General features: G+C 47.0%; 1 protein-coding gene across 1 annotated transcript in view; it reads right to left on the bottom strand.

The window, feature by feature from the left end:
* The window catches only part of LOC311227983 (contactin-associated protein-like 5), a gene marked incomplete at its 3' end in the record, with an annotated part of 332,216 nt that overhangs the window by 160,655 nt on the left and 159,557 nt on the right, over positions 1 to 12,004 (bottom strand). Inside the window, exon 6 of the mRNA XM_084313868.1 lies at positions 11,486 to 11,759. Within this exon, the coding sequence (XP_084169994.1) occupies positions 11,486 to 11,759 (274 nt within the window). The remainder of the gene's footprint in view (positions 1 to 11,485; positions 11,760 to 12,004) is intronic.

Consider the following 12,004-nt stretch of genomic DNA (forward strand, 5'->3'; position numbering starts at 1 on the left):
TCAAAAACGTACAAACAAGGTTTGAAGGAACATCTGATTATTATATTGTAACAGTGGAGTGTAACTTGTGTATCGTAATCGGTGTATTGTATTTTAACTTACACAATTACACACACTCACTCTCACTCACACACACACACACACACACACACACACACACACACACACACACACACACACACACACATACTCATACTTACTTCTTACGCTCACATACTCCAACAAGGTCCTTACATTGATCATGTTTTCCAACTTGCTATATGTAATAATTATGTTTATTATTATTATAGATAATCTGCCTCTTCCTGCACTGTATATATTTTATACTTTATAGTTGTTGTTATTGTGTTGTTGTTTGTATACTGTGCGAAAGAAATTACTAAACTAAACTATATGCAGAGCGAGGAGCATTGCAGAAGATTGTTGTTTCAACTATTGGTAATTTATTAAAATGAAATGAAACCTAAACTGTATAATAAAATAATAGTAATAATCATCAAGTAATCCACATATCATGAATGGATCAGTAGGTGAGATACAGTAGTGTTGGATTTTGCGATATCAGCCAGTAATCACCTCATCACCTGTGGCTCTGTGAAGTTTCTGCGTTGTGTTTATCTCTTTCTCGTCGTACTAGCTGATAACGATATCTTCCCCCGTTGATGCATTCATCTCAAAAGAATTAACGACACACTGGAAACAGGATACCTCTCCTGGATGTTGACGTTTATTCTCAAAAACATACTCTGTACAAGATGGAAACCGTTCTGAAAAGTCTTTGACTGCTATTGAATTCATTATTCGAATGGTCTCTCTCTCTCTATCAGCCTGGTGGTTGTCGCGGCTTAGTGTTATCCAAAAGCCTTCCCTGTTAGCCAAAGCTAGCTCGTGGCAACCAGAGGGTGGGGGCTACGCGTCAGCTTCCCTTCCCCCACCATTTAGGTCCTGAGGTTTCTCTGTCTACCCTGGGGCAGTCATTGAAGTGATTAGTACCTATATTTGTCTTGTACTATACTATATACTTGACGGGTATATGGTCGATTTAGAAGGTTTTGGAGGTACGCGCCCAGGCAGCATATGACCGGGAGATGGCGATGCGTAATGTAGGTGGTGCTGGTGCTATGTGCATCGGGAGCCGGGTTTTGACATGGCTAGGCAGAAAAGCATGGTTCCGTTTTTTTTGGAAAGGGACGTCGATAGTTTTTTTTTATTATTTGAGGACATAGCTGGCAGTTGCGGCTGGCCAGCAGATAAATGGACTATCCTCATGCAGAGTGCTTTGCGCGGTAAGGCACAGATCGTGTATGCGTTGATGTATCCTAATAATAAGGATTATGCTTTGGTGAAACAGGCTATCCTTAAAGCCTATGAATTGGTCCCTGAGGCTTACCGCCAGAAATTTCGCAATTTAAGGAAGCAAATCTCTCAGTCTTTTGTGGAGTTTGTGAGGGAAAAGCGGTTGCTTTTTGACCGGTGGTGTGCAGCGGAAAAGGTCACCACAGTGGAGGAGATTAGGGACCTAATCTTATTAGAGGAATTCAAGGTATATGGCGTCTCTGAGGATATTGCCATGTACTTAAATGAGAGGAAAGTCAGGACCTGTTCAGCAGCGGCGGTCCTGGCTGATGAGTATGTTTTGACCCACAGGACGTCTTTTGAGAGACAGCATTATCCTGTGCATGATGTGGGGAGGCCGAAATGGACTCCTAATAGACCTACGGTGTCCAGTGCTGGGGGTAGTGGTAAGTTTAATGGGGCATGGGGAAGCGATGATGCGCGGAAGTTGCAGAATTGTGGGAGTGCAGGACATGTGATGGGAAATTGTTATCATTTGCACCCGGAAAAGCGCCCGTCTAACCCACCCAGACCAGTGATGTTGATAAATATCACTGTGCGGGGCCCACAAGCGAAGATTAGCCCGGCAAGGCAACCGACCAACAGGAGTGCTCCACATAGACCCCAAGTATAGCGGGAGCCCCCGAGTGCTCATCAAAGTGGTCAGAGTGCTCCTGAGCTACGAGGACAAGGTCCTGGACACTTACGCCGTCCTCGACGATGGGTCTGAAAAGACTCTCCTCCTCGCTTCCGCCGCAGCCCAGTTGGGCCTGCGGGGTACCAAAGAAACAATGACAATCCGTACTATTCAGCGAGACCTAAAAACCATAAAGGGCAAAAACGTCTCATTCACAATAGCAGCGGTCGGGCAGCCCGAGAAGCGGTACAGCATCACTAAGGCATTTACAAGCCAGGACATAGGTCTGTCGAGCTACGCCTACCCCATCCCCCAGCTGATGGCGAAGTACGCGCACCTACGCAGACTACCTATACCGCTCATCGACGGTGCCACACCGACCCTGCTCATAGGCTCCGACCACGCGGACCTCATTGTCCCAATCGAGGCGGCCCACATTGGACCCAAAGGATGCCCAGTCGCGGTTCAGACCCGACTGGGGTGGACGCTCCAGGGCCCCCTCTACGGACTTGCCAGCCAACCCACGTCTACACGCTGCCTGTACACAAGGGTGAGCGACACAGGCCACTCTCTCGTACAGCCCGTTGAGAGGCTATTGACATTAGACGAGATGCCTGTGAGAGAACCGTGGGCTCAAGAAGAGGGAGTTCCGAACTCCACCCCCATCAGATACGCTCCAAGCGACGTAGCTGACCTCGAACCCAGCACCCCAAACTACCTCTTGATTGGGCGGCCGGAACCGGCCCCTCCTCAGACGGTGTACAGAAAGAACAAGAGGAACGGACGGAGGAGGTGGAGACACAACCAAGCACAGATCGACCAGTCTTGGGCCCGCTTCCTCCTAAGCTACCTACCATCCCTTCCAGCCCGTCAGAAGTGGGTAAAGGACAGGGACAACCTGAAGGTGGACACAGTCGTTATGATCAGAGACCAGTCACTACCCCGAGCTACGAGGCCTCTAGTCTAATGGCGCTTTTCCACTGCATAGTACCTACTCGACTCGACCCGCTTTAGGTCAGAGCGGCAGAAGTCATAGTCCAAGGGCGGACTTACACCAGACCCTTGGCGAAGCTGATAGAGTTGCCAGAGCTCCCTGACCCCCCTGATGACGACCATGACCCACTGACTTTGTAGATTGCCCTACCCCTCACAACAAATATTGAGCAGTTGACTGGACTATTAATCTGTCTCCCTTAACTAATTAGGTGCGGACTAATTAGGAGGCGGCTGTTGTGAAGGGCCAGATTAAAGCTGAGAATCTACATTTATTGTTTTATATACCTTGTATATTATTTATATATACACGTTATATCCCTTTAAGCCTGCGTGTAAATCCTAGTAATATTCGCTTTCCTTATGAATAATGCCCCCTGACGGTGGCGCCAGGCAGTCTCGCACTCAGACAGGTTCAAGGGCGAGTCTGGGCAAGTCAGGACATGCCCTTGGCAGCGCATTGATTCCGGGCAAGTGGTTAGGTTTTGGCACTAGAAGCCACTTAAGTATATATAGCGCGGCAGGTGCGAACACCAGTAGAGTTGTTCATCACGTTCAGTGTGATTCTAAATGTAGTGAGAAGCAGTTCGTTTAACAGAGCGTTGAGAACCACGTGCGAAGTGAATAGTAAAAGTGTCAGATTTAATGTGAAGTAAAGAGTCGTTAATTATTGTGTATCGTGCCAACAGCAGTTCGTTTGTGTGCAGCATTACCCAGCAGTTCGTTCGTTTAACTAGTGGACCTTAGCCAGTGCACGTGGACTAAATACATTGGTGCCAGCACACGAGGAGGCCTAGTCGGAGAACCTACTGGACATGTGCACATGAGAACCGACGGCGGCGATTGCAGAACCAGTATTGGTTGGATTATATTGATTGTGGAACGTACTACCTGGAGAAGAGCATCGTTAATCTCCACTGTCGTTTGGATTTAACCACCTTGAGGATCTACATTCGGGCTGGCCTCATGGACCGAGGCTAGCTGGCTGTTATCATTGCTATTGGGCAATTGGATTACAGTTATTGCTTTTGATGCTGAGCTTTGGATTACAAGGACTGGCTTCTATACGTGAATCCCCTTCTTCTTCAATTGATCAGACTGAGTATCCGAACATTCCCCTCTCCTCCAGAGCTTACAACTCTGGGAGGAACCCATTGTCTCCAGCGGTACCAGCGTTTCCCCTATATAATTGCCATCCTACGCCAGGCGGCGTTAGCCTAGTACCCCATCGTAGGAATTATTCTATTCCCACTGACTTATGCTACTGACTGACTTATGCATATTCTTCGCCATACAAGCGCGACCCTAATTCTCATATCTGTACATTTACTGCATAATAATAAATACCCTCAAATGATATTTCTTTGTCAGTGCCGTGTTATTATGAGTGTCTGCCATATATTAGATGTACTGTCTGGCCAGTAATTAAAGTACATAACTAGCAGTGGTTTAATCTATCACAATCTTTAATACAGTCAGGGTTTTGTAACCCCTCAGTTACACTTAACCTTAACCTTAACCATGCCTAACCTTAACCGGCGAAAGAATACACGTTAAAAAAAAAAAAAAAAAAAAAATTGATGGGATTCGACCTTGAAACCAGCAGGACCGCAGGACCGCCGTGCTGCCAGGTGAGCTAAGCTTCGAATGAGAATCATGTCGGTTTACGGCTAAATAATGCCGCAAGCTCTGCCGCTCCGCTCTGCGGTTGCCGCGCCTGCCGCGGGGCGTGTCGCAGCCAATCAGGGAAAACGCGGAAGCATTCGGCGCACTCCTTCGCTGTTAATAAGCAATAGGTGTCCTGAGCGCGATGAGTTTGTTTTTTCTCAAGTGTGTGATTCCAGTTTGCTGTCTCCTTTTGACAGGTCGGTGCAGCGCTGTTGAGGTGGGGCCTGTATTTAGCTTTCCTGTTTTCTGTCCTGAGAGCAGTGAGCTTGGCTCTCATGCTGATTTGTCAGGTCTGTATCGGCGGAGGGACCTGTTGTCATTAGTTTGTTTGGTGATGTGTTGGTGGGTGGATTGACTTCTAGACCTTGCGCCTCGGTGGGGGCTGGGTGGGGTTTAGTTGCCCAGATGTTTCCACCGGCTCCGCTCCATCCAGGCCCAGCTGTATGCATTTTGGAGGGGTCTCGCTTGGGCGGGTATCAGGACAGGGTTGTTTGTGCTAAACAACAGTGTCAAATGTTCCTCAGTAGGGAGCATTCGACAGAGTTAAGGGTCGTGTTCGACAGGGGCCGACCCGTTATCACTTTGTGGTAGTGGCTCACGGTATTTCCAGATTCGTGGGTCACTTTTTTTTTTTATGTACAGTTGAGTGTGACTCTTGCCCGGGGCTCACACTCGACACAGTACAGGCGCTGCACATGTAAGAGTGTGTGGTTGCATTTTTTATAGGTAAGGTTGGTAAGTGTCCCCTTATTTATTTATGGTCGTTCTCTTGGTGGTGGTTTCTTTGGGCTATAGTTGGGAGAAGAACATAAATCTTCGGTGTGGGGGTGTTACGTATTACTTTCACATGGTGGAGGGATACTTACTGTCTGTGGTGCATATTCACATTGTGGTTAAGTGTGCTGTCACTAATTGGTGGTTTAATTGATACACACTTCTGTTTTCTTTCTGTTGTCATTTCCATGTAGTTAAAATGGCCGCTTTTCTAATTGATCACAGGTGTGGTGATGAGGCACCACGCCCTACAAATGCAGAGTGCAGGCTGCAGTTCGTCTCCCACTTCACAAGAGATGTCAGCTCACCAGAGTCTCATCTGCTCTCACTGCTGCTATTTTAGCTGTTTGTTCTATTTTGGCCTATGTGCCTTAGTTTTGTTATTGACCTTTGGAGTCTGGAACACCCAGCTCTCACCCTTTTTGTGCATTTAAATAGCTGTTCCAATAAATAGTGTTATTTTTGATAAACTCCTGTCTTGTCCTGTGTCCACCACTTTGCATTCAAGGCCTACACGAGCCATACTTTAGGCTTGAATGTAACAGTGCCTACGCTTTGTTTCTTAGTCTGACTAAACCCGGAAGAGCTCACAGCTATAACGTCTTTCCCCTAGCAACCGGTGGCCATCCCCGTAGCCACTAGGGGTGGTAATTGCCAGAGACCTCACGATACGATACTATCGCGATACCTGCGTCATGATACGATAGTATCGCAATACTAAATATATCGTGATACGCTGAGTATTGCGAATATTATTATTATTTAAAAAAAATATTATCAAATTAAATGTATTACCTTTTTTCAACTGCAAAGTAAAACTTTGTCAACATGTTTTATCTAATAAAATAAAGTTCAGTCTGTTCATCTCACTTCAATAATTTTTATTGCAGAACATGGTATTTTCTCAAGCAGAGATGTAAACACTGTAATATGTGTTGCATGTACCTGACAAACTGAACTGTTTGTATTACAGTCATATTCCAACTTAACTGAATGCACATGTATGTGTGTGTGGACTACTGTACTATTACAGGTATTGGAATGAACAATGCAACTTCCTTATACAAAAATGAATATGAATAATTAAATATCGATACTTGGCGTCCCTGTATCGATACAGTATCGCCACGCAAAGTATTGCGATACTACTACGTATCGATTTCCCCCCCCCACCCCACCCCTAGTAGCCACGGCCCTTCTCTCGTTACTAAGTGACACAATGCCATGGCAACGGCTCTTGTCTCCTCTGACACACTTTAACGCTGCTATGATTCAAAAGGCTCTCTCTCTGCGATGACCTTGGCGCACATCCCAAGTCCGTATCTGCTCTCCACTCTGTGGCTCCCCAGTCTAACTTGAAAACACTGTTCCATAGATCCGTCAGAGTAGATGCTGTCATCTACAGATATTTACATTATGTACACATTGAAAAACCAGTGGATCTCACACTTCACACTTTTTATTGTTTTAGTTATACATTATTCTCAAATGTATTACCTTATATCGAGATAATATGTTGTGCTCTCAGTCCTACTGGTAAAATAAATCTCCCATCTAGACCGTAATGCGAGAATGGTTTCAAACACAATGATTTGCACTCCTGTAGGGTGAGGTGTAGATCATACATAACATATACATGAGAAGAAAGTTCATCCAACATGAGTGCTTTGCATTATCTAACACTCCAACAGCACCGCTAATTAAATCTAATTGTTGCATTGAAATAATATCACTTCAGTACTGTATGCAAGACAATTAATTAATACTGAAGAGAACCCCTCACCTATGTAGCTACCTATAAAAGCAAAAGGTGTAGCCTACTCCATGGGCAAGGTGTCAAAACCTAAAGCATGTTGGGATTGCTTATGTGGTGTTCAGACTATAGCAACAGACAGCAGACTGCAGCAAACAGGATACCATTATTTCCCAATGAGAGATGACAACGACATCTCCTAACCTAATGGCAACGTCGACAGCAATGGCAGAATGTGCCACGGTAAAAGTTTACATATTTCAACTTTTGCCGTCCTCCGCCACACCTTTTCAAATCCAGATGTTGAGCCTGTTAAAATGAGGCTCCTCCTTTGCTTTGTACAACTAAATAACAGACTTTCTTGACATGTTATTTGTAGGAATAGTTTTATTCCGCCCAGAGTGGAATTTTTAAACCACCGGAGTCTGAACACAGCATTACAGCACCTCTGTATTCAGCTGTACATCTTAATATATAACATAACATAAACATTCTAAATTGGGCTACATATCATTTCCCGTCAGCTATTAGCAAACACTGCAACATTTAATACACCTGGTTCCAAGCTGTTATCTAGCAATGCAATTCCACTGTTTTGCTGGAGAGGGGCATGTGTATAATTTTTTTTAATAAAACATAAGCATAATAGAGGCCTTGCACAGATGTTTGCATAGTTCTCTCTCTTCCAACATGGCTGCCTGTAACACAGCACCCTTTGCTAGATGCGATTGTGAAGCACCTCTATGACCAGCAATGTCACTAACTCACTCATTCATTCACTCACTCACTCACTCATTGAGTCACTGATTCACTCATTCTGTTATGGTTTGTAACCGACCCCAATCGCTCAACACAAGACAGGTATGAGAGTAAGCCAAGAACTGGGCATTTATTGAAAACAACAGAAAACGGCACTGTCCCTTTAAGGGAGAACACAAATTACAGGAAAACATGAATTGGGAAAATAGGCACAGTGCCTTTAAGAGGCGAGCTGGCTAAGGGGAAGGCTAAGGGAAGGCTAACGGACAGGGCCGGGGCAAGGGACAAGGCAGGAACAGGGAGGACTAGGAGGACAGGACAGGGATGACTAGGAGGACTAGGAGGACTGGACAGGGAGGACTAGGATGACTAAGAGGACTGGACAGGGAGGACTAGGAGGACTGGACAAGGAGGACTAGGAGGACTAGAAGGACTGGACAGGGAGGACTAGGAGGACTAGAGAGGGGAAACATGGACAGAGGCCCGCGGAGGCGGGCTGGGGACAGGGAGGACTAGGAGGACTAGAATGACTGGACAGGGGAGGACTAGGAGGACAAGAAGGACTGGACAGGGGGGCGAGGGCTGGAGCTGCTTACAGGGAGGAGTAGGAGGGCGCAGGCTAGACGTCGGAGAGCGCATCTGGCGCGGAGGTCTGAGTGGTGCGCGTCTGCTTGGAGTACACGCCGGTACGGAGAGCGCATCTGGCGCGGAGGTCTGAGTGGTGCGCGTCTGCTTGGAGTACGCGCCGGTACGGAGAGCGCATCTGGCGCGGAGGTCTGAGTGGTGCGCGTCTGCTTGGAGTACGCGCCGGTACGGAGAGCGCATCTGGCGCGGAGTCTGGATGCGCGTCTGGATGCGCGTCTGGAGTGAAGAGCGCGTCTGGCGCGGAGTCTGGATGCGCGTCTGGAGTGCGTCTGAATGCGCGTCTGGATGCGCGTCTGGAGTGAAGAGCGCGTCTGGCTCGGAGGTCTGGATGCGCGTCTGGAGTGCGTCTGAATGCGCGTCTGGATGCGCGTCTGGAGTGAAGAGCGCGTCTGGCTCGGAGGTCTGGAGTGGAACACTGGAATACCTCCCGTAGAGGATTAGAAAGCGCAGTACAGTGTCTCCCTCCAGGCAAACGGTGACAGGTGGCGAAGGCTTGAGCGCATCTCACGCCGGAGATAAAACAGCATACAGACAGAAACAGAAACTCCCGTAGGAGCCTACAGACAGAGAACCTCCCGAAGGAGTTTGGTGATAGAGATATGATACGGAACGACCCGACCAGGACTGAGGGGAAGAGCGAGGGCTTTAAAGCCCAACAGGGGCGCTAATTAGAATACACATCAGGTGCGTGAAGGTAATTGATACTTGAACTAGAAGAGTGTGTTCGGCACGAACCAATCAAACAGATACTGACAGATAGTCCAAGGGTGTGGGCTGCTAAAGAGCAGACGAGGCTAAACGAGCGCGAGGGTGGGGGCTGGAGAGGTGAGGAGACAGGGAAATAAGGTCCAGGGAAGAGGCGAACCTCACACATTCACTGATTCAATCACTCACACAACTCTGCCTAGTGACAGTCCCACAAGCATCAGCTTGACATCTCGACAACAACAACCACCGCGTGTAACACTTGCAGACCATGCCGGCACAGTAACGCCCGCAGCTAGCCATCTCAAGGCCCGCGGTATATGAAAGCTCCTGGTAGGCAATCATTACATTCGGTAAAAACACCATTACATTATACTAAAATTCTGTTTGTAGGTTGGCTGAGTATTTCAGTTTGGTGATCCAAGAGGAGGACGAAGTGAGATAGAGGGCTCAGCCCTGAGATGTGTTTCTCCATTTGGCCAATATCAGGCGTGACGTTACTGTTTCATAACGTGCGTGTGCGTATGCATGTGTACTGTGTGTGTGTGTGTGTGTGTGTGTGTGTGTGTGTGTGTGTGTGTGTGTGTGTGTGTGTGTGTGTGTGTGTGTGTGTGTGTGTGTGTGTGTGTGTGTGTGTGCGTGCGTGCGTGCGTGCGTGCGTGCGTGTGTGCGCGCGCGTGTGTTGTGCTGGCAAATCAGTGTGCAAAAGGGCACCCCGACTATGAGAGTGCTATGAGAGCACAGTAGACCAAAACACGGACCGCCGCTCCCCAACACATGCACTTACGTGTGCTCCCAAGCCCCAGGCCTTGTCTATGACACTACAGTATATGTCCTCGTTTAGTGCATGACAATGGAGGAGACAACAGTTTCTCTATGCAAAACAACAATAGCTATGTGTTGATGTATGGAAAATGCATGTATATAAAGAGAAACGTAATCATTTGGTGTTACAGTGGAACAGTAATATCATGCTTTTCAATGTTTTAGCTACTTTACCACAGCACAGAAATGTGACAACACAAGTGGTTACTAATTGTTACATGCAGCCATATTGGAAGAAAGAGAACTAAACAAGAATTTCATGCAAGGACACTGTTGTGCTTAAATTATTTGCAAAATTGTGCCCATTGTTACAATTGTTATGTAATTTAATATAAAATCATAAACATCCACCACAGGTGCATTCATCTCAACTAGGGATGTTCAATATTGGCTTTTTTACCGATATCCGATATACCGATATTGTCCAACTCTTAATTTCCGATACCGATATCAACCGATACCAATATATGCTGGGTTTCCCCCCCCAAAAAACACAACATTATGCATACTTTTCACATTGAATAAAATAAGAATTTGTTCTTACTTGCTTGCCTGGGTAAATAAAGGTTAAATAAATGTAAACCGATACCGATATGTTCCGATATTACATTTGAATGCCAATATCGGTAGGCCGATAATATCGGACATCCCTAATCTCAACAATATATTCATAAATTGGCAAAACCTTCATTATTCCCATTGCAAACAATAAAAGGTCACCGATAGTTAGGCATTGGAGACATAGCAACGAGCAATGAGTTGCATGTGTGTCTGTGTTTCACGGTTCATAGTTTTCCTGTTTTACAATAAATGTCTGTCATGGGATCCAGTGACTGTGCGTGCTGCTATTGCAGACTAAAAGATTAATTTGCCCTGGGGTTCAGCCTTCAAAGAGAGCTAAGTGTGGTTTATGAATTTTGACTGAGCACGGCCTTTATATTGAAGGGTTCTCAAGCGGCGGCTTTGTGCTGTGACTGTGGTTCCCTCTGTGTCTTCCATCTGCCGAGAGTCTGCCTTCTCCAATCAAACATGATTATCTGTGTTATCTTTGAAAGGTAATCCTGTAGTGTGTACCCTTTACGAAACACTGCCCGCAGAGGAAGACGTTTTTCTTCCAGTCATTCCAAGGAGAATCATTGGAATTCTACGTTTCCAGTTTGACAAGGGCAAAAGGTAATAAAACGATGCAGACGAAATTATGTTTCTCGACTGGATGATGGATTGGGTTTACGCTGTCTGTCCGTCTGTGCCTGCTATCGTACAATGCTGCACGGTGCATAAACACAGGCCGCCAGATGGACTTTGTGCAGCCCATACTGTGGACAGGTCATCTTGAGGTCAGCTAGTGTTTGTGTGTGTGTGTGTGTGTGTGTGTGTGGCCTGCTTCTCACCAGTGGAGACCTCGGATTTCTGCTGGGCAGAGGTGTGGAGGGTCAGGCGCAGCCGGCTGTTGCTGATCTGCAGCTCCAGTCTCTGGGGGTCCGGGGTCAGCCGGGCGGAGAGCAGCAGAGCGTCCGGGTTCCATGTGCGGAACTGAAAGCGCACGGAGAAGCCCCCCGTGCCAGACCCTGTTGTTGTTGCCGGGAGCGACAGGAAGCTGCTGCTGGAGCTCAGGAAGGTGGAGGCCACCAGCTGGGGCTGCGAGCAGGAGAAGGTCACGTTGCCCTGGAGACAGAGGGAAACCCGAGGACGCTTACTTAGGCATGTCCGGCATCAACGCCATTAGCGGTGCGTCGCGAAGCATATGAGACGAGTCTCATTCTGTCTATCATATCTGGTCCCTTTCTTCCCTTAGATTACCCCCCCCCCCCTTGATAATAAAGAACACAAGAGGAAGCTTCGGAAAAACGATCTCAAATTAAAAACGGTCATTCTAAAGAGAAGCAGAAATGGGAGAAAATTGCTCCGAG

The sequence above is a fragment of the Notolepis coatsorum genome, assembly GCF_963971535.1.
Source record: "Notolepis coatsorum genome assembly, chromosome: 5".
Taxonomy (NCBI): domain Eukaryota; kingdom Metazoa; phylum Chordata; class Actinopteri; order Aulopiformes; family Paralepididae; genus Notolepis; species Notolepis coatsorum.